This window comes from Ptychodera flava, chromosome 18 (genome assembly GCF_041260155.1).
Source record: "Ptychodera flava strain L36383 chromosome 18, AS_Pfla_20210202, whole genome shotgun sequence".
Taxonomy (NCBI): Eukaryota; Metazoa; Hemichordata; class Enteropneusta; family Ptychoderidae; genus Ptychodera; species Ptychodera flava.
The window spans coordinates 25,113,397-25,137,089 of record NC_091945.1 but is presented as its reverse complement, the minus strand read 5'-3'; the positions used below and the strand labels follow the sequence as shown (position 1 = coordinate 25,137,089).

The following is a 23,693-nucleotide window of genomic DNA, read 5'->3' as shown; positions in this document are numbered from 1 at the left end:
TTTTTCTCCATAGAGTTAACACAGGGGTGACGGCCATTTTGAATTTCATATATCGACAAATCTTTGGTTATTTGTTTCTCTAGTACTAAAATTTGCACGGTGACCCTCGATTTTTATTCTTGATTTCGAAATATGGTTGAAAGATTCCTTAAGGAAAGTTTGAGCAAAAGTTTAAGTCTTCCACTTTTGAGGCGCATACTACCTTAACGGAATTCACAAGTGACATCAATTGCTACCCGCTCTTTTCATGTCAGCTGTAAACGAGGAAATAGGGTCTTTGTGGGATGTGTCACATGCCAGTTACTACAGAAATGTCTTTTCCCATTTTGAGCATATTTCAGTTTCTGACCACAAAATGTCAAACAAATAACCGCCAAAGTTTGTTTTGACCTTAATTTCAGTTCAAACCATCATCGAACAATGCAAAACGATGAATCGTTAGGCCTATATGAATCATGGTATTTATGACCTACTTGAGTGCTGTGGCCTATGTGGTACAGTTTTCTAATCACGGTCATGGACGCCAAATATTTAAAAATGGTAAAAGCCGGTTTGGCATCGGAGCGCCACAACATCCATATATCACCTGTAGTCAGCAGTGTGTCTACTTGAATAAACGCTGCTTAAAAGTTTCAAGCATAGTCCCTGTAGAGTCTTGTTTTAAATTCACTGCGAATCGTCCAACTTTGCAGTCTCCCATATTGATTTGCTTGTGTAAATGCCAAGGACATCACCCACATGTAAAATATTTGCGCAAGTCTTTTGCGCAAAGCCCAATGCGAGGTTCAGGAAAACAGATGCCACGGTAGGGCTTGTCTACTGGTTTGTATCATTTGGGGGGGGGGGGGATAGAGGAAATCGCACAAATCACTAATCTTTTAGCATTTGTCAAATCTGGTTTATGGCTTTATTCAATGTTCAGCAATGGTAGCATTTGTATTGGACAGGCTATAAACATGGATAATAGTTTACCTGGATGCACCGAGGTGTGTAGGTCTTCCTGGTACCTTCATTGCATATGGTGGAAACAGTCAAATAGGACCAGGTCATGGGCAAGCTTGAGGAAATTAGGAAACAATGTGCAAAAAGTTGAAAATTCCTGTTTTGTGGAATGTTATGTATTAGGTCCTTTTCACTATGCTAATGCAGCGTTTAATGAAAGTGGCTGTAGTAGTGTTTTTCCAGTAACTTTGAATCACTTTATAATCCTGGGGAAGACTCCCCTTAATGGATGCTGTGCACCACATCCTGAAGTATAATCCTTGCCACTTGGTGGCGCCCTACCCAACAACATACCAATATGAGGAAACGGCTCCAGGTAAAAAAAAAAATTTATTGTCACTTATGTACCAAAAAAAAATATTACATGGCTATACGCAGTCAAAGTGGCACTGAAGTTGAAGATTGACAAAATATTTTACAAAATAAAGCCACTGTTAATCTACTTACAAACTGAAATAACACAACAGTACAGAGCTTGACAGTTGAGACAATCCTTTGGATGGTTGTTTGAACTGTTAGAAAGACAAAACTATATTTTTATAAGGTGTTGTTTCCCCTAAGTTTCCATGAATGCACATCAATGGGAAAACCATGAGACATCCTTACAGACTGTGTTAAACAGAAGACATTTTTTTCACATTTATCCTAAATTTTCATAAGGGACAGCAACAAGTACCGATTATCAGTTTTTCACTTTGACAGGAGACAGGTACAGATCTGGAATAAATTGTTTTAATAGTCAGCTTTCCAACTTTCATAAATATTAAGTAAAATGCCACTGCCTTCCCATGTAGCATGGGGCTAATCAGCAGATAGCAAGCCTGCTGACCGAAACAATGCAGTTACTGAAAGAGTTACTTCTGTTCAGAGTAAAATGCCCATATTTATCGGCAAAATTTTGGAACATTCTCTGGCATTAACAAAGTCTGTGCATATTGCATTATAACTTGTGCTGTGCAATTTCAAAGCTTGTCTTGCCGTCTTCACTTCACCATGGTAACACGTAGTGAGGACCCATCTCTCGTTGGAAAAGCAGCGGAAGCCGTGTCTGCCAGAGTCAACACTACCTAAGCTATCCACACTGACACGAAATGCATCTAGTATCCTCCGGAATCGCCCGGCGTTCTGATGTCATCTATCTTCAGGATCATCCTGACAAGCTGTGTTGCTAGGCTGATCTGTTGTTTCTTGGCTAACAGGGTTTCTATCACCAGCTGCTCCTTCATGTCTGCCAAAATGAACAAAGACACTCTTCACTTAAGTATTCAGATTTTGTGGTACCACTACAGTGGAGTCAAAAAACACAAAATATGCTGAAATAGATCATCCCTGGTCCCATTTTCAATTCACAGAGCTGTACTCTGGTTGCCAATGAAAGCCACTATTTTCTTACAGCCCTGCCCCACTTGAGCTGGTATAACTATGTGCTTGAAGGCCGAACTGTAGGTAGTTAGCAATCTTGCATCAATGGCAAAACACGTGTATCACCTATATCAGTATGCTAGGCCACAGTAACATATCAAAATGCTAGGCTTGACAATGGTTCAAGGTGATCTTTAATCTAGCATGTCATCTGACCTTGTACAATGATTGTTTACATCATGCAAGGAATTCCGTTTGACATGCTGCATGTTGTAGCTCCCCCTAAAGACCTTTACTAGTCCCCAGTCCTTTCATTACATGAATTTCTGCTTGTGGTACATGCAGACTAGGAAATAATTTGGAACGACGACGACAATTGAAGCAAAGATTCACTATCACCTCAATAAGTTTGACAGCATAGCACTGTCAGCGACACTGATTGGACCTTTTTTCCAAGGGTCACAAATTTCATATTTACCAAACTGACTTTTAGTTGAAGGCATGGTCAAATATTCTATGCATTTGTTGATTAACACACTCTTTCCCACAAGATCAACAGACCACTGAGAGCATATGTGTTTGAAATACTGACATTCAACGTATTATCATTTGTTCCTCAAATTTTTGGAATTATCATATGGGCATATTAAGACAGCGAACAAATTTCAACTTTGTGAAAAAATATTTTGACTTCATTTCCCATCTTCATAGGAACATTTCTATATACTTACCGTTTGTGCCTTTGTTCAGACAGTCAATGCCTAACCTAGGATTATTTTCTTTCAATTGTCTAGATTTGACACTAGCTAGTGTTCGGATTGGATGTGATCCACTGTTCTCAGCTAATGCCATTGGTATACTTTCTAAAGCATCGGCAAAAGCTCTCATTGCATACTGTTCTATGGTTGAAATCTGTCAAAAAATAAACAGGAAAGGCTTTGTGAATGTTTAGAAGTTTTTACAGTCGTAACATAAATTTACACACCTGGGCTCAATTATATTCAGCAAAAAAACAAGTGTATTAGTTATCTATCTGTTCATGGTTACCTGCCTGCATTGCAAAGAGGAAAGTACAATGCATACAAATTGAACCTTGCTTCCATATCATAGAACTTAGGGCGTACAGTATGAATAGATTTTGCAGTCGACATTCACCACATAGCGTCACTATAGGGAATATTTCTACTATATTTCACTTTAGCTCACCAGTATTATTGGTGGTGAAATGAACAGCTCTCTGCAATATTTTTTTACCAAAGTCGCAAATGCATGTTTTTTGTATGAAAATAATCAGTATTCATAGCAAGGGAAGGTATCAGGAAATGTTTCAAAACACAAAAATCAGTGTGTGTGTATATCTATATATATATATATATATATATATATATATATATATATATATATATATATATATATATATATATATATATATATATATATATATATATATATATATATATATATATAATTTTTTTTCCTTCCCCAGTATATATATGTGGACACAATATGCATATCCCTCACCTTATCAGCTTCTTGACTAACTGCGAGAGAACACGCAATTTCAGCAGCTCCGCCACCATATACAATACGATTATCACGGACTAAATTACGGATTACACAGAGGGCGTCATGTAAACTACGCTTGGCTTCTTCAATAATCTATATGGAAAGAATATATAGGGTGATAAGCATTCAGATCAAAAGTTGTTTATCTTTAAAGTATCATTTGTTTCCAAAAGAATTAACTTCTATGAACACACATTATGGAAATCAAACAAGAAATTAAATCTTTCTGTGCATGCACTGAGGAGTAAAATTTAACATCCTATCAAAATTATCATGAAAATCTAAAAATATTTTTCTTCCCATGATCATACATAACAAGCTGTGATAATAGACTGATCATCAACAACGAATTCTACAGTATAGCATCTAGCAATCCTTGGCTCCCAAAAACCCCAATTTTCTGAGCCATCTAGAATGTTTGATTCTGCAAATATTTGGCAAAAATCAGACACAAGAAACTGCACTGACAGAAGTAGAAACTGCTATACAAATCATTTTTATGTCTGAACAAGTATTTTGTAGTATTTTCAAATACTCTGTATTTTTCATACTAAAATCATTCCAGCTTACAAATCAAACCAATCTGGTTACTTATGAGATAGTATACCTTTAAGTAAGCTAATCATACTTAATTCAATGAAGGGAAACTCAAATAATGTACACTAACCATTTTGTTTCCACCCCTAATAAATATTGTTACAGCTCTTGAATTTTTACATTCTTCGATGACTAACATACGGTCCTTGGTTGTACCGAATGATAATTCCCTAACAATGCCGGCTTTGCCCAACTTTTCAGTGGACAGTTCTTCAAAGCGGGGTACAATTCTTCCGCCAGTGGCGATTGCAATTAACTGTTGGGACAGAAAGTACACAATAGCTGTTAGATGACAGAGACACAGATTATCGCAGCACTGAACCAATCACAACATCACTTTTAAAGTCTGCCATTTGGGTATTGCTATCAAAGCGGTGCTATCATCGGGTGAGAGTACGCCAAATTCTTATCACTAGATTCTGATTTGTCACAGGAAATGGAGGATGACAGCTTTCTTTGTGAAGTGTTCAACAGTTATCTTTGCTATGTTTAAAAAATGTCCACTTTTGTCACTGATGGAAAACAAATTGAAATATTCTGTTGAGTGTGTGCTATGAGCATTGAATGGTAAACACTAAGGGTATGCCACATGTAGATTGAGGGCGCTATAAGGGCTGGCCATACATGTTTTGGTGGGAACCAACTGATTCTCACCAAGGGAAATATAAGGGTTGGCAAACCAGGAATTCAACATAATAAATCTGTGAAACAAAGGACATGCAAATTATCTGATGGATATGATAGATATCCACTTACATATTAACTTATTCATTTTGTTTATTGGACTCAATGTCTTAGAAGCAAATTTCTCAGTTTCAAACAAATTCAGTGGTAATCTTACAAGAACGCTTCATTTCTGAAACTTACTTCAATTTCAGGTCCTCCTACCCAGCGAACTGCTGGCAGTTCATTTTGTAACAGTAGGTGGTTAGCCTCGTCGTCAAATCCCCACTGACATATTGCAAGGTTAGCTCCTGTGGCTTTCACCTGCTGTACCATGTCCTGGAACTTTTTCTTCTCATACTCCTGCAGGTTCTGGTAATCCTCCACTGAGGTGACATCCAACTTGTGCTTGGTCTTTGGCTTGGGTGGCTCAAAGGGACAGGTCAGGATGGCCATCTTCACATCTTTCAATGCCTATAAAATAAAGAAAAGAAATTTCTGCTGAATGAGATAGAAATTTTGTTTTTGAGATAACATTCTTCAAGGCTGTATCCCATTACCATTATAGAATCATTCATAAAATTACTTAATACTGAGAGAAATTTTCATTTCCTGTAGTTGGAATCCATGGAAAATATCATCAACGGTGGAACTAGGAGGAAACTCATTGAATTCAATTCACTGAGTGGGTCTTGATGTAAGGGAAGGACCAAATAATGATAGTTTTCTCTCCCTACTGTGTCCATTAATTTCAGCGTGTACCACATTATCCATTCTGAAGCAAATCAGGAATACTGTATGCCATTACCACTGCATGAAGAATCACTGAACACTTCACACATTGTACTCAGTCGATCCAACTTGTTTCATTTTGAAAAACATATCTTTCTGATTACTTGACACAGATGACGAAACTCGGAGGTAAAACTTCAAAACATTATATTTGTAATAGTGTGCTATAGGTTCCAATGGTTTCCCTGACACAGTGCAGTTATCTACTCATTGGCAAATATTTCTGTAATAGTGTAATTTTTGAAGAATTTATGATACATCAACTTAGGGACCGTCTCAGATTGTCGCAGAAGTTCAAGAAACGAAATTTCTTCGTTTAGATCAAAACCCCCTCTCCCTCCCCCTAAACGAAACTTCAAAAGTGCGAATGTTCATGTCTGCCTGAGAGTACAATGTTGCATTTTGCTATAGCTACTAAAGACGTATTCCCCTTGCCACATTACAACATTAAACAAACCGAGGCTTGGTCTGCAATGCCCTAATGCCAGCACTTGCAAATGCATTAACATCAGAGAAATCGTCATACGGTTCAGGCGATTTACCCATATAAGGATATCCCTCACTTGTTATAGTAAAACCCGGTCCAGTTCTGGCCGTTCCAAGTATACATTGACTGTTTGATTGCGTTGTCGCAGACACTTGCTTTGATTCCTTACAGCGAATTTGGGCTTCGGTTATATCACTCTGTTTACATGGTGGTTTTTCCTCACCAGGTAGACATATAGCTAGAGTCACTCCGGCGAGAAACTTTGACATGGGGGGGGGGGGGGGGGGGGGGGGGGGGGAGGCAGGCGTGTTCAATCATATTAAAACGACCCTGACCAGGTGCATAACAAGTGAGAATAAAGAAATCTAGTGGTTAGAGCAGACGCTTATAGATAGCACATTTTAAAAATGATACTTTTTGTCTTTGAATAATTTGATGAATGAAAGGTTTAGGATACAATGTTACTATCGGTAAATTGTGTTTTGGGAATGAACGAGATAGAGACAGTTACAAAGTTGTTGGCACGAGTGTGCATTTTTTCTTTAATTTAAAATAAAACACGAAAACTTGTAATCACAAAATAAAAGTGCGAAAGTGAAGTTCACTAATTGAATGGAGGTCAAACCCCTCCCCCTAACGAATATAATTTCGCTTTTGAACTTCTGCGACAATCTGAGACGGTCCCTTAGAAATACAAAATCCTCAACAGATCTGTGTACCTTAAAATACATAGAAAATTTCGATTTCCATAAAATTGAGATATAACTTTGTATTTTGTATGGAACATTTAGCATACAAACAGAGCAATTTGGATTTAGTCTATGGCTAATTATGACAATTTTTACAAAAGATCAAAGCTTCTGTACGTTCAGTAACTTTTTCTTCCTCCTACCTTGGGCATTTGAGGGTGGCTCATATCTTTGTCAACTATGACACCCCTAACCAACATGGTATCTTCCAGTTTACCTCCAACTTTCCCTTCCACTTTGATGAGTTCAAAGTCAACATCTCGGCGCTCAAAGTCGGCGACTGACAGGATGGCGTCTACAGCAATCTCTGCCATTTGGCGATGACAGCGGTTGATTCTATCAACAGAGAAAGAAGATATTAGCTAATAGACAACATTAGCATAATTAACTATGCAGTGGGCATTTTAAATGGTTATATACCATCGTTTTCAAACATGAGCTCAGCAGCTCCACATCTGTTCAATTCCTTTCTTGATGTCAATCTATAAATATCTGCCTGTACAAAAGATGATTAGAACTCACATTTTTGATCCTAGTGATGTCATGGCTGTCTGTATCAGTGGTTCCTTGTTATTAGGGTCTACTGGAAAGCTGTCACCTATTTCAGCGATTTTCTGCAGTGCAATGCGTGACGCCAAATCATAGCCATCTGCAATGCGTATGGGATGTATACCACGATCCAAGAGCTGCTCAGCTTGTTCCAGCAGAGCCCCAGCTAACACTGTAAAATATGCACAATATATCAATATATCAAACTTTCTGGTCTCTTTCTCATTGGATATAAGAAGCGAGATGATCAACAGAAATCACAAGGAGCCATACAATACATTAAATTCAAATGGCCTCAGTGCTTCAGAACCTAAACTCAAAAGGCACATTACAGTATCTCCTGTTGACAGTTTGATGCCATGTCACAGTGGTTCAAAATTCATAAAATTCACTACAATTCCCACACATGTCGGACAACTTGCTATGCCTGTATTTTACAATCACAGGGTCTGGTGGCAGCTGGTTTTCTGTTAATTCTCCATCTTACAATATCTGCCTAAAGCAGTCCGGCACAATGTTTCTACTCTGGAATATAAAGGACGCATCATGTGTTCTATTTATTCAGTACGCCAAAGAGATAACGTGATGGCAGTACAAACTAACCCATACATACGAACGCATATGGAAATACAAATATTTCTGGTGTATTTGTGCATGTGGTTTTGTTCGAACCACAGGCCATTTGAATTCTGGGTTTTATTGATTGAAAAGATAGAACTTAAGTCTGGAGAAGGCTGATGTATCACCCCTATCAGTGTGGTAAGCCACAGATAGCATAGAAATGCCAGGCTTGACAATGGTTCTGGGTGACTTCTCTCTTGCACATCATCTGGCCCTGTATGGTGATTCCAAACACCAGACAGGGAATCCTGTGATATGCCAGTTAGTATGCCATCAAGGCATTTGCATCTAGCCATTTTTTTCATGATATCATCCTGTAGAAACGTCCACATTCACTATGACACATTGGCTTTAGGTAAAACCAAGATGGTGAAAGGCTAACTAGTACCAAGGACTTGCATTAGATGTAACAGCATCATTCTCAATACTGACCTACAACTCCAGTTGTACCATCTCCAATTTCATCATCTTGCGATCGAGAGAGCTGTACCATTAGTTTTGCTATCTGGTGCTCAACATCCATTTGACCGAGAATTGTTGCACCGTCATTGGTTACTGTAACATCACCATCTGGGCTGATCATCATTTTATCCAATCCTAAAAACCAAAGAATCCACGACAAAAGTTGGATCTAAATTCTCTTTTCCGTAGCATAACACACAGAAATACTGTCTACTAAATTACCTAAAATAAAGGCAAATTAAAGAGACTGCATATGCACTGAGATTAAACCAACTGTGACTCATACATGGATACCATATCAGTGTCCAATTTACAGCCTGGCCTCATAATTGTTTTGACATCATGACTGCATATCATCCGGATCTGTGCGGTAATGTAAACTCAAGCAACGAAGGCTGTTTGACGTCACGTCATTCATTGAAACCTGGCTGAAGAAATCACATGATCAAGTCAAACACAACTAACCTTTTGGTCCCAAAGATGTCTTCAGAATATTTGCAACTGCCTTACCAGCTAAAATGTGTGACTGCAAAAATAAAACATCAATCGTACTGTTACACGATAGCAAATTGTAATTTAAATGTTCTTTGATAAAAGTCTACTTAATTGGCTGTGATGGGGACCTGCATGTATGTTTTCAAGGCATAAATTTGCACTTTGTCAAACTTTCAAATAATCAGTGCTTTAATTTAATTATCTTTTCTGAGTATCCGTTGTTCATGACATTCAAAATCATTAATTCAATCATAACATTTAGAGGCAAAGAAAGCAAAAGGACAATTCACAGTATTTATACAAGGTGTGACAGTAGTGAGGTAAAACGTTCAGTATAAACCCAACCAATCTGTCACAAGACGTGTTTCCAAATATTTACTATATCAAAATGAGGAATGTACAATACACAGAAGCTACTGACACTCTCTACAATTGTCCGTTTCCTCATCCGATTTTTACTGAAAAGCCATTGTAAAACGTCACAATGCAGCATATGCTGCGGGTCATTGACGGCATGCATGAACCAACCACTCCGTGGTGGGATAATGCTGACAGACACCATTTTCAAAGACACATGACATGGATGAAGAATTTTTTGTGGGAGAAAACTTTGCTGCACTGAGCTGTATGCAATGACTGCAACCGGACTGTGACATGTGACTGAGGAAGGACTGCTCAGTGTGGTTGAACACCGCTCACAAATTGTGTCAGAAGGTATTCGTCCATAATACATAGTATAAAGCATCATAGTAGTTAATAATCAAATTACAACATAGTATATGCAATTAGCTACAATAATTATGGTGTCAGTTACAGCAGCTCACGCTTTTGTCTGGGGTTGTGGGTCGGACCCACCCATCTCTGTACTGCAGCTACATATACATTATACATGTACTATTCCTGCAGTTCCGAAGCCCCAAACTTTCCCGAGCGGTGTTCGGTGGGGGAGACAGATAGTCCCCATCACCCAAAATCTCCGAGGGAAAGTGTGCCTACAGCATTGCTGCAACATGTATGATGTACGCAAATTTTGCAATAATTCACAGGTTCAACAAGCTGTGTTTACATCCCTGTCCTGTGCACGTAAACTGATCGTTTCTTCAACATTTTCAGTTAAAAGTTTGGTTCGTCCTATACTACATGAAGTAAAAATCTGAGACTCAGTGAGAGGCGATGCATGTTTTGACAGGTGAACCTGTACACACATGCTGCATCATATTTAGAGTGCAACACTCTTGTGATGAACCAGTGGGTGTCGTGTTCCAGGTAGTTCTCTGCATTTTTTTTGTATGCAGAAAATTAACTTCAAGAATAGTCATTATTGGCACAGGTATTCTTTTTTCGAATGGACCCCAATCAGCAAGTACATTTCACTCCTCACCTTCGTCGCTTCCAGGCCACTCAGTCGCTTCTGTTGCATATCCCTTATAATGATGAATGGACGACCAAATTCGTCAAAAGCCAGCGTTCCGGCTTGCTGGTCCATTTTTCACGATTTTAAAGCAAACGATACGCAAAATGATGGAAAATTATCGGAGATGGATGTTGATTTTAAAATCGTCTTCTGCAAAACTCATGCAAGTCATGAGGAGATTCACCAATATGGCGGAATTTACCTCTCTCTAGCGGTTTATTTCAAAATCAGATTTGAGCAATAAAAATTAATCGTATAGATTCTCTATTTCTAATAAAAATGATATTTGTCTATTATTTATTATACAAATAAGTATGATTAATGAAAATATGCGCAAAAATCTTAAACTTTGGAATTTATTTCTGAATATTATTGCTATTGAAAGATTGTATTGTACGAGGCTGAAAAAGAAACCTCACGTCCATACAAAGAGTTCTCGCGAGAGCAAAGGTCGTTACCATGAAACGGAGAAGCCAACAATCGAACCCCGGAAGTGACTGCTAGAGAGCGGCCAGGCCAGGAGTGTTTGATCCTCTGTGGAATTTAAACAACAACAACGCAATTTGGCGTGAAGCAGCAACATGTCATTTTTTAACTTAACCTGCCTTGGCTATCAAGACCCGATCCGGGAACGAGTTCTTGCTCCCAACAAAGAACATACTTACTCCTTGATACACTCCATTCCACAGGGTAGTCACGTCTCTTTCCGCCCGGCGACTTCCAAACTACCGCCGATCGACATGTCCAAATACAACAGGGTCGTCGAACCAGCCCCGCCGTCTGCTAATCCTCACCAGGGTTCCTATGTTAAATACACAACTATACTGAGAAAGCACACGAGGAACGCCAGCGGTAAGTGTTATTTAGTTTGCTTCAACTACACTGTGTTTAGAAACAGGAAAACCATTGGAAACCGCGGGGCTGAGAATTGAGATGACGATGCTATAGACCAATATCAAGTTGTTTTGAAAGGTTAGATTTTGAAAGGATAGATACACCGTGCACCGTGGAGGTACCAGCGAGCTACATATCTGCAAAAATAAACGCGTATAAGCTTCGTCGATGAATTTTAAATCAAATGTTCAAATTTATAAGTGATATACGCGTTTATTTATATTGATTATTTCATTCCTTGTCTGTCACTGTGTCAGAAAACAATGAGCACACGATACTAGCAAGGATCATCTTTTGTCTTCTGCCAAGGATATGCTTGCTCGGTTTAAATAAATAATGGCAATGTGTCAAATCGAGTATGCCAATCATGGCGGCTGGTATTTCATATGTTCATGCAGCTAAAAAGAATTACACTGTTTACTTTTTGTAAAAGAGACAAAGTTCCATTTTCAAGTCCCCTTTTAGTTGAAGATTTTCTTTCATCAATATTTTACCCAAAGCATTAGGCTTGGTATGATAGGTTAAAAACATAAGAAAAGGAGCAATGCAATGTAGTCAGTGGTGAGTCACCATGAACTATGATATAAAAGTACAGTAAAATAACTTGTACTGTATGTATTTAGCAAGATACAAAAGTAACTCGGGTAAAAAATGCAAAGACGACAAATTTTCCTTTTATTGATGGAGAAAAAAAATTCAGAGACCTTTGTACTCTGTTGATATGGTTTTGAACTCACAATGGACCCTGATAACTGTGATAAATATCATTGGAGTCAATAAAGGAGTACTTTAAAGCACTAAATGAATTATCTTTGGTCAGGGAATAATAGCTGCTTCTGGGTGATCTGAAATTATAGTGGCATGTAGTGGTGGTACTGCAAGTCCATCAGTCGTTGTCTTCTCTTCTTTCAAATGCAACTTTTGTCATAGTAGTTAAAACAAATGAAATTCAATCAATCCATTATTGCAGCATACAATAAAACTATACACGTAAAAGAATTGCAGCAATATTTTTATGAATTTTGACAGCTCCAAATAGCTTGTACAGAGTTCCATTGACGACGACACAAACCGTTGGATGGTGGGATAGGGAAGATCAACTAACAGCCAGAGAGCCATGGACTCATGTGAAAAGACATGTACATAAAAACAGTGAAATGACACGGTAAGTTCTTGAATGCATGTTGTCAAGGACATCAACTGAGTAACTGAAATGTAATGCATGGCTGCATGCACTTAAATTGCTGCACTGATTGTGTTTCCTGAGATATCAACAAAGCATTAATTTTGTTTTGCAATATAATAAATGAGGTTTGACATCCCAAATGTTTTCCATCATATATATATTTTGAACCATGTACCATGCAAATAAGTTGATTCTTAAAACCTGACTACTTCATGTTTACAAAGGCGCCATTTTTCAACGTGATAGGTTTGCAATAAAATGTCATGATAGAACTTTGGTGGGAGTGCATTCATTATGACAACACTGAGTTGTTCATTTTACCTATTCAGCTATACACACAATGGGTGTGGACCACTGTACTGTGCATGCTTTTGACGACTGATGATATCTCTGTGAAGCATCAACAATAGTAGTTTTGTCCCCTCAGTCTTTCAATTTTTGAACCTGACGATCCAACAATGTGAAAATGTCAAACTGTTTGATGTCTGAAACATAAACAGCTTCTCAGGAAATGCCAAATATTATGCTTCTGCACTAATTTGAGACTGCTGCTTTTCACTCAGTTTCCAGCTACGATTCTCAAATCTTTTCATGTACTGCAACACTAAGTCTTACTCTTTTTCCTTCTTTTTGTCATTTCATGCAGGTTTGTCAATGAGATGAGTCTGACCAACAAGGAATTCAGTTTATTCTAAAGCGTTCTATTACCTTGGCACTATGGGAAGAAAAGACACGGGCAACTTCAATCACTATGATGGTTAAATATACAGACTGACCCTGAAAAATGTAAATTAATGTCATAAGCTGATGAAAATAAAAGGGTCCTCGACGTGCTATGCAAGAGGGTCTTGTCAGTATTCAAAAAATATTTGCCGTTACCACCGCAAACAGAAACTCTATAATTTTAATCCTTGTAAGGAATGGACCATTTTAGAATCATGACTCTACACAATAACAGATATAGAAAGTTGTGCTCTTTTGTTTGCCTTTTGTACCTTTAGTCAGTATTAAATGGTTGTGTTTTGAATTCAGACATGGAAATATATTGCAGGGGTACTTTTATTTTCACACCACCAGGCTGTAGCGATGTTTGGTTTACTCTTTGTATGTTCAGTGAGCATTGCACAAATATCGTCCATCATTGTATATGTAGAGTAATAACCACTAGATGTGCCAAACATGCAATATCTAATCATAGTTGGTATCACAGACATGGTGGCACTGTACTGTGGCAATGAACTTATGTGCTGCAGATTACATAATGTGTGAAAATCCCTCTGTGCTGTATGTGATATATTAATCTCACAATGGTTTTTACAGCATCATGTGACATACTTCTGTAGTAAAATAGAATCCACAAGAAACTCACAATGCCATGTGCTAGGATAAACTTGCATTGCACTCAAGAACATCACCTTCCACAAAAAGGATTTAAAGTTATGTATGCCAGTTTGATTCAATATTGAGACCTGAGAGCAGGTTACTTTTGACTTCTTTAAATGTACATGATACTTATCGATGGAAAGAAATACCACAATTGCATTTTACGTTGTAAGGAAGAATAGTTCTACAATGATGGTTTTTACCACAAAGTGAAACACAGGTATGAGTCAAGAAATCATGTGTGAACAAAGCTTTTTGCAAGTTACAGTGGTAAAAAATGTCAAGACATCTTTTAAATATAAGGTACTTAATTTTTGTTCTCTGAATTGGTTTTGAAATTCACTTAGTACTGGAACTTTTTTCCAACGTAGTATTTTGCCATCACAGGACAAATAAAAATGCAAATTGTTTTTGCTTCATGATTGGTGTCTGTTTATCATTTCTGAATTGTAACACACCTGCATGAAATTCAGTTGATCATCACAAAAACTATACACTGGAAAATCTGCCACTTGAAGAATTTCTCAAGTCCTCTTGACATGAATTTGAACGTCTTTAAGCTGAGTACAAACCACTGTGAAGTAGATATTTCACTGCAGTGAAACATTTGGCCTTTCATACAGAATAACAATGATGTTGGTTTTGCAATAAAGCCTACTTATATCACAAGATTTTTGTATATCTTGACATTATCAATGGAAAATGTTATTGGAGTGTTGCCAAACAACAAGCAAGGCAAACAATTTAATAGATTGAAGTCAGCACGTAAACATTTCAAATGGAATTGATTTCAATTATTGTTTCATTCACAGTGAAATACAGTAATACACACACACATGTGTATGTGTGTTTGTCAGATACACAACAAGATGCATATATACACACATAACATATATACATTCACTGGTGTACTTATTTATTATACTATAACTAATATGCGAACTCTTTGTCTACTTGTCATTGTACCTTTATCTGGTTAAATAAACAATTTATCTTAAAGAGTAATATTAGAAACTATATAGGTATCAGAGTTCTGGAACTTTAAACACTAAATCAAGGATATGCGCAGAGTTTGATTTGGTTGTTATGTACATAGTAACCTTTAACTCTACAAGTTCTGTTATTGCAACATTTGTATTTGGCCTGCAAACAATTCATTTCAATATGTACAAACAATGTCTGTGTAAGCCACTGAAATATAGTCCCCTTTCCAAACAGAGCACCACTTTCAAGTGACTAAGTACACAACATGTACATGCACAACAATCCTAGGATCACTGAATGGCTGCTTGCAAACAGAGAACTACAAAGAATTGTTATTGACTGCTGGTCCAGTCCTTTTTACACGCGAACAAGAAAGCTTTAAACTCTAGTAAAAGGAACTGAAAAAAATTCTTAGCAAAGGCTGTTTTGTATCAATGCAAGTCATGTCAACAAATACCAGCATTACAATGGCTGTAACGGTATTCATAGGCATCTCTTCACCCCTGTTGTTAATATTGCGCCTTGGGCCATCGTTTCAATTTGCAGTTGTTTCTGAACGGACCTAACCATTATGGTGGAAAGGCCTTTCATTCTGGTGTCAGGGTACTTTTTTCTTGCCAGCTCAGAATGGTCAAAGCTTGAAGCACACACACGTGGTTGTGGTCACTTTCAACCCAAAAACCATACTGAACATCAGAGGTAAAGAATTAATTGAACTTTATTAAGTCAATGCTTTATTAAGAGAAAATAACTGTAAAATAATTGTAAATTTCTCCATATCACGAATGTGAAAAAATTTGAAAATTATTGCACCATGTACGTAATTGACACAAAGCTGACACACTAGTATACATACCACATACTGCATATTGACACTGGAAAATTTGCTATTGTAGTTAAATAACAATATACATGCAGAAATTACCAAAAATATCATCTGAGTTGTTGAAATTTGTATTGCAATTAAAAACCTAACATGAAAATGCCAGTACCCATGTCACACTGAAATAAAACATGCAAAATAAATTTTGGGATATAAGCTCTGAAATACACAAAGTGGCCACTTCTATGTTCTCAACTCTGGATCGGTGGTGACAATATTGTGAAGTAATTTTATCAAATATGAATCAGAAACCTCAAAATTCCCTCTTGAAAGAAACACTCATGACAGTTAACTATTCTAGCTATTAATCTATACTATCGTTGAATGGGTTTGCAAGCTGGACTTTGGAAATTACAGGAGTGAAGTCTGCAATCTTAGCACTGACAAATGACAATACACAAAAATTACATGCCATGAAAGTACACTATCTGCAATACAAAAAAAAATCTTTTCATCATGTCGCTGGTAAATCTTTGTAAAAAAAACAAACACATTGCACTGTTGAAATACAGCTGTGTACAATATTTGATCTGTCAGGGCACTGCATCTCTTTTTACATCTCACTTGTTCCATCATTGCACTGGATAGGCCAAAGCTCTGCTCCTGCTGACAGTTGTAATGAAGAAATAAAAGATACTTGCAGCCCCTAACAAGACAGTACCAGTTTTTCTCGTACTGGTGAAAATTTCAGGCCATACTTTAACATGCCAAGCATGGGAGAGTAGAGCTAACATGTACCAAGGCTAATATGTCAGGAATACATGCATGCAGATCATTTCTTAAAGTCAGACAGAAAAAATTACAAAAAAGACTCTGTTATTAAGTATACAGCAATATCTTCTGCAAATTATTTGAATCAGAAGACTAATGCTTTTTTCTTGATATGTGGAAATTCATCACTTGTTTTAATTGAGTTGTCTAATAGTTGTCTAATAGGTGTGTTTTGCCCTAACCTCAATTGCATTCATTCTGAGTTTGAATTGGTTATGCTGTAAATCACACAGGGCAGAACATTTCACTGTGACATCAGGTCACAGCTAACAGGTACCTCGATCTGATAATAATTATGGGTAGGAACAACTGCTTTGGCCCAAGAGTATTCGGTAGATGTATACCACAAGTAAATATAACCTTTGAACCTAACCTTGACCTAGCTCAGTTAAATTCAAAACATAAATAAAATACCAGAAAAAAAAGAGAGCCAAAGTTGGCTTCATGATAAAGTAAATAGTGCAAATAAAATATACATTAAATGTGTTACCTTAAAGGTTTCGTAAAAATGAAATCTGCGGCACACATAAGAACACTAAAGTTACAGAGTTAGATCATGGACTCTTTAGCAGGGGACTACACTAACACAGTAAATATAAAATATGGCACAAGAACACTTTATGGCACGTATACTATGTGTAAGTATCTAACCTAGGACAGACAGTCTCCGAATAGAAGTGTACTGATGCTGAACTTCTATAAAATACGCTTAAAAAGTACCATAACAATTAAACGATGGATCTGTTTTGTCCGTCTCAGACAAAGGTCAAGATGTCTACTTGATCACTGTTGTCCATTGCTCTTATTCTTTGTATCAAATACAGGTGGGTTTTCTTTCCCTCAAAAAAGAAAGTACACTGAAACTTCCTACGGCATGTATGTACAACAGTCATAAATGTACAATGGATATTTTTATTAACTAGGCCTACTGGTAGACGTACAATTAAAAATCATTGAGACACTTAATTAATGGTGGAAAATTTGAGTGATATTTCAACTGCTTCCATTCAAAACATGTCCTTCATATTACTGTCGATTTACAGACTTGAACAAAAATATACAAAGTATGTATATAGTGAGAGAAAATGATAATACAAGTCACTTGGAAAGCATTTTAGAACTTAAATAATGGAGGTGTAACTTTAGCACACTTAACAAGTGATACTTCAACTTTTTCCATTCAAAAAATCTTCATAATACTGTCCCACTAAAAGATTTGAAGAAAAATATAAAAAGTATGTATATAATAAGAGAAAATAACAGAAAATGTTGAAAGAATGAAAACAGAACAGCACAGAATTCAAGGAACTTTACAGAGATTTTGATCAGATGCTCATCTTAACTGAATTATCACATTCATTGATAGTTTGTGAAAAATGAAATATTTAAACTGACCAATAATATTTATTGCATAAGATATGGAAAAAAGGTTTGAAATGACTAATGTCAAAAAAAATACAATATTGATATAATATCTTGCAAGAGAAGAGCAAATGTCAATGATATAATCCTTCTTAAAACTGACATGACATAAATTATCTTCATAGAATTTTCAAAATTAATATTGCAGCATTACAATGTCAGTTCATTTTTAACTTAAATGATATGAAATTGGGATCAAATAATTGATCGGAATATGAAAGGAAAATAACATTTTTACATGCAAGGAAAGGAAAACTGTTATGGTCAAGTTAGCTGAATCCAGCTGTACTTGACAAACACGAAACATTTAACAGATGCTACCATAAAGTGGTGAAATACTGGTGTAAAGTTCGCTTCAGCAGACTGTGATGCGTACTGTACGGGCAGAAACGTTAAATCAAAGCCATATCAGTACTCTTGTATGGGAAATCAAAGTACGTCTCCAAATTAATAGTCATGGCAGAGAGATATACTGAGGGAATATTCTTCAATGTTGCGCTACAGTAATGATTTCTTGGATGCTGAATTCTTGTTTCTTGATATAAAAGTCAGTATTATACATCTACCATCGAGAACAATAGAATTTTGCGTGCACTGAAAAAGCCGTACGGAACACCCGTTCCGTAACTAGGCGTCCCATTCCCTGCGGCTGTATCTGTGCGTTCACTGTTGAATGGTTTCAAGGGACCCATTGGACGAGTGCCAGAACATGTTCGCGCGCGCTCTGTACGTGTGTAGTGCACACACACTCCAGAGAACTTGGAGAAGCGCGTCCGAGATAGCGTTCCACACTGGCGCGATAAAATCGCAAGAAAAATTGTCGACATTGCACGAAAATGGTCACTACTCAGACAATTTGATGCCCCAGACAGGAATGAAAGATGTATAATAATAACGTAATTACGAAAATACCGCAAAGGATGCACTCGGACATTGACGCTGCACATCACCCTCCACTTCGCTTCGCGTCGGGCGACACGCGGCGCCAATGTCCTCGTGCATCCTTTGCGGTATTTTCGTAATAACCTCATTAGTACGTGTTTGCAAAATATTCCAAATATCTGGAATCGCAGCATGTAGAACAATGTGTTTCCAGAACACTAAAATCTGTGTACAGCAGTTGACACATCAAAATTCAAAAGTGAAAGCATGCATTTTTCAATAGCAGAAACTTTGCGTATTTTTAGCACTTGATGTCTCCTCTTCATTCAGAAACAGATATTCACATCAGTAACAACTGAAACACATCACGCGAGCCTAGCAACACTCAGCATGGCTGTACCGGTAATCAGCACATTGAATTGGTAAGTGAAATATTGGTCCAAAGATAGGGAGTTTACCTTTTTTTTAGGTGGACTGCAACATTTGTAAGTTTTTGAAGATTTGCTTATTTGCATATTCAACTCCCTAGGTCAGTCAAAAAAAAAATCCCTGACAAGTGAATGTTTCCCTGACTCAGAGCTATGTGGAGTCTGCAATGATAGGTATACAGAATTTGACGTTGGGCTGGCAGAATCCTAAGAACTTGGTACATGTCTGATCAAAAGGAGAATGTATTGCTGGCAAGGCATTCCTTACGTGACGGAATATCCACGTCGTAGGAAACCAAGTTTACCAGTGGTCTTCCCTGGAATTTCTGTGTGAGAAATACAGACGAATCTTTTGAGCTGTGTGTGCAGTCACTTTTTATGAAAAGTGGACACTGACTGCAATTCCATGCACGACATGCACACAAACAGCGACACAAAAAAAAGAACAAGACTGCCAGTACAGGTGTGTTATGTAAGACAATCAAAATAATAAAAAACAGAGTGCCACTAAACTCACAGCATGAATGTCACCACCAAAAAATCAAAAGAATTTAGATGAATAATGTTATTGAGAGACGGTTAGTGCTGCAGGAACAAATTAATAATTGATGCAAGATGACCCCTGACAAGAAAATGCATTACCCTAAAAAGATGTTAGATCAGAAAACTTTTTTCTACACGTGTGCAACTTTGCACTAATTTTCTGGTTTGTAAAGAATTGAGATGGACTCCCTGAAGAAAGAACTTTCAGAATGTTTCATCTGAGAAAAAGTAGTTGGAAATACCGATGCAAAGTGGTGTTAATATGAGTGGATGAGTATTAAAACTAAGAAACCCAGTGATGTCAGTTGATATAGTCTAAGTTAGTCTTTATAAATGGAATGATTTGCATAACTGTTTTTATAACCCAGTCTTGAAGTATGCATTTGTCTTTGCTATAAGACAATTCAATCCTGGAGCAATCTATGGTCTTTCAAATTGGTAATTAATAGCCTTAAGAAGTTCAGCAGATAAATGCAGTGAGACACCAGTCCATAACAAAACTCAGGGTATCAGAAATGTGTTATTAGTTCAACTCTAAAGTGTACAATTCAGGAAAAAGTACACAATGACACCACAAAGTTGCAAGCTGACCAACAAAAGTTGTGTTTTCAAACCATATTCACAGGAACTAAAACATCCACAAGATTTATCTATCCATACATGTACTTATCTGATAGATTACTGGGAGTAGCAATTTGATTCAAAATTACATTTTCTGTTTTCATCAGAAGTAAAAATTATGACGTCAGTTGTTTCAACAAATAATTCCATTGAGGTTAATGGATGAACATTGTGTGCAAGCCGAGAAACATTAATTTTCACCATCACTTGATACAATGTGACATGCTTTAGCCAAAGGATAAGACAAAACAAAAAAAGATTTTATCTTTCTTTGCAGTCTCCAAGTAGTTCACCTGCAAATGTGTAACTTACGTGCTATCTACAAGTAGAAGTTTGGAAACAAGACCACACATAAAGACAATACAATGGAAAAAAGAGAAGAAAGGATAGGTTTTGTTAACACTAGCACACAAGATAACATGGAGATTCTTGCATAGACGTCCAATCATGGCAACAAATGATGGATTTTCAATATAGGGTCAACACGGGTGGGCAAGTTCAGTTGGCCATGGATTATAATCACTAGTTTTCCATGAGTCAAGTGTAGTTTCCATTTTCTCATCTGGCAGACAAATCACAGACATTTAAAGACTATTTGATATTAAACTATGCAGATATGTTCATCTGTAAAATTAATTTCTATTCTTTTGTCATCTGTATGAAATAGCCAAGAACAGAGGAGCAATACGCATAGCTTCTGTTGAATTGACAAATTTTAAAGCTAGTAGCGAACAAATTCTCTCTCATCAGACAGATGTTGAGGTTTACATTTTCACAGTGATTTGGCTTCTTTGACACTCTCAGAGCCTTCTGGTTGAGAACTTCTTTTCACAAGACGCCTACCGTCACTGTCTGGAGTTGTAGCTGGTGCTTCCATTACACTGCCGTAGACATTAAATGCTACCATCAGACAACACAGGAGAATTGGACCAATGAGGGCGCCTTCAAAACCAACACAGTAAATACCGCCAACCACTGCCAAGCCAGTCAAGTAAGGGTGACCACCGCTGAAAAAGAAAACATAAACATCAAAATACCACATTATACCTGTAAATATTGATATTTTTCTCAAAACTTTGCCATTATGAGCATAATTACACTATCATAGAGGATAAAATCACAAGACATCAACAAAGTACAGATTTGAAAACATTGCAGCATAATACATCATTACACAACTTTTGAATCTAATCTGGGCCTGAATCAAATTTTACAGTGATTTCAAAATCAGGATAATCTTTGACTGGCCTTTGAATGTGAACTCAATTCTGGTGACAAGTTCTGGTCATTTTGTCTGTGTACAAAATTACCAGGCACTTGCAAAATTAAGCACCCCAAGCGACGGTGTACCATGAGATATTGACCAGTTCACGACAGATATGCATGAACTATAGTTCGTGCATATATGAAGTGAACTGGTCAACATCGAGCGTTATACCGTCGCTGGGTGTTATATCATAACAGTATATTGAAATTCTGGGACGAAATGTCAAAAAAGGGATTTTTCACTTGCTGAGAGTTCACGCATGTGCCAACCGTGGTATATCGTGAATATACCATGATTCTTTTCACGTCTCGACCAATCAGATCGCTGCATTTGTGCCATCAATATACTGTTATGATATAATGAAGACACATGGAAAAGAATAAAATGAACCCTTGAGACCCTGTCACACATGACTTAATGAAAACAGGTCCAACAATTGGACTAAATTACCAAATGATGGAACTAGGTTGTGTGCAGACACTACAACTCACCCAGTAATGTCAGCATAGATGGCAGTGTCTACAAAGTACGTTGGAAGGAAATGCACCACAATCAAGAGAACGGCTTCCACATTCTCTCCTTGGACCAACAAATCAATTACCCCTGGCAAGGCCGCCCAGTATGTACCTAGGAAAGGTACTGCACCTAGGAAAGCAGCCAGCGCTGGAAATAAAGATAGCATACATATACAGTTAGCACCAATGATACAAGTATCTTGGCATGTTGAAGTCAATTACTCCATTTGTGGTCAAACCTTGTCATGGAGAATTTGCCATTTTCAAGAACACAACACTGTACTACTCTACATGTTTATCTTGTAGTTTAGAGGTATGTAATAATCAAATTTCATGAAAAATACAAATTTTGAAAATCTTACTCCACTATTTTTTTTCATATGCATATAGTCTCTGAGACTTCTTGACTGACATTTATTGATATCATTGCATTGTAGTTTTTGTAATAGACATGTATGTACTCTACCACTATTGCAATTGTAAACTATTTTGATGACCTCAATAAAATACTTGTTACAAAAATAACAAATTTAAGTTTGAAATTAAGTTACAATGGCCATTAAATACAACAATCAGAGAATGCAGTTATCTGTAGTGTCTAATCCACCTTGTGGATTTATAGCAAATGTAAATATATGAATGTCTGAGTCGTGTACAAGTCATGAACTGATTGACTAAATAGTTAGACAGGGTAAACCAGCTTTTTTATGTCATGTGTCATACCCATTCTACTCCACCCTAGAAAATTACAAACTGAGCCTGGCAAAAGTAACACTGACTGCCATATACAAATATGTGGAAATGAAATTGAAATTTGAATATAATTTGTTGTTTGAGTAATTTAACACTAACATTTACTATCAAGCTATACATAATGAAGTCATAAGCAATGAGAGAACAATGTGACACTCTGTTATGATTTCTTTTGCATGAAAATACCTCTACAATGGTCAAGTGACTATGGCTATACCTGATGGAATAAACACTATTTTGATGTCAAAGATGGTGTGTGTCAGCCATGTGTACAGACCATAGAAAGTGGCCATCTTCACTGAGGCACCAAAGACACTCCTGGACAACAGACAAGAAAAATACACAAAACATGAATGAGTCTGTAAAGCAGAGCGATATGTATGTGAGAACTATGCGAACAAA

General features: G+C 37.1%; 3 protein-coding genes across 5 annotated transcripts in view; 1 reads left to right on the top strand and 2 right to left on the bottom strand.

The window, feature by feature from the left end:
- Positions 1–1,313: 1,313 nt before the first annotated feature.
- On the bottom strand, positions 1,314–10,966 carry LOC139117235 (T-complex protein 1 subunit epsilon-like). Its single transcript, XM_070680182.1, has 10 exons — positions 10,727–10,966; positions 9,316–9,376; positions 8,821–8,985; positions 7,741–7,939; positions 7,362–7,554; positions 5,395–5,664; positions 4,598–4,783; positions 3,886–4,023; positions 3,096–3,276; positions 1,314–2,230 (listed from the first exon to the last, which is right to left on the bottom strand). The coding sequence occupies exons 1-10, from the start codon at positions 10,829–10,831 to the stop codon at positions 2,100–2,102; spliced, it is 1,629 nt and encodes a 542-aa protein (XP_070536283.1). The 5' UTR covers positions 10,832–10,966; the 3' UTR covers positions 1,314–2,099.
- A 244-nt stretch (positions 10,967–11,210) lies between these two features.
- LOC139117234 (sperm microtubule inner protein 11-like) lies at positions 11,211–14,641 on the top strand. The gene is made up of 3 exons (XM_070680181.1): positions 11,211–11,611; positions 12,683–12,818; positions 13,486–14,641. The coding sequence occupies exons 1-3, from the start codon at positions 11,341–11,343 to the stop codon at positions 13,532–13,534; spliced, it is 456 nt and encodes a 151-aa protein (XP_070536282.1). The 5' UTR covers positions 11,211–11,340; the 3' UTR covers positions 13,535–14,641.
- A 1,265-nt stretch (positions 14,642–15,906) lies between these two features.
- LOC139117233 (transmembrane protein 245-like) overlaps positions 15,907–23,693 on the bottom strand; it is a 29,532-nt gene continuing 21,745 nt past the window's right edge. The window contains exons 11-14 of one of the 3 annotated variants that reach the window (XM_070680178.1): positions 23,509–23,609; positions 22,515–22,686; positions 21,600–21,763; positions 15,907–19,918 (exon numbers count right to left, since the gene is read on the bottom strand). In XM_070680178.1, the coding sequence (XP_070536279.1) occupies positions 19,857–19,918; positions 21,600–21,763; positions 22,515–22,686; positions 23,509–23,609 (499 nt within the window). In that variant the 3' untranslated portion in view covers positions 15,907–19,856. Of the gene's footprint in view, positions 19,919–21,049; positions 21,076–21,404; positions 21,764–22,514; positions 22,687–23,508; positions 23,610–23,693 lie in introns of those variants that run through there. The other 2 variants (XM_070680179.1, XM_070680177.1) reach the window with 2 other exon arrangements.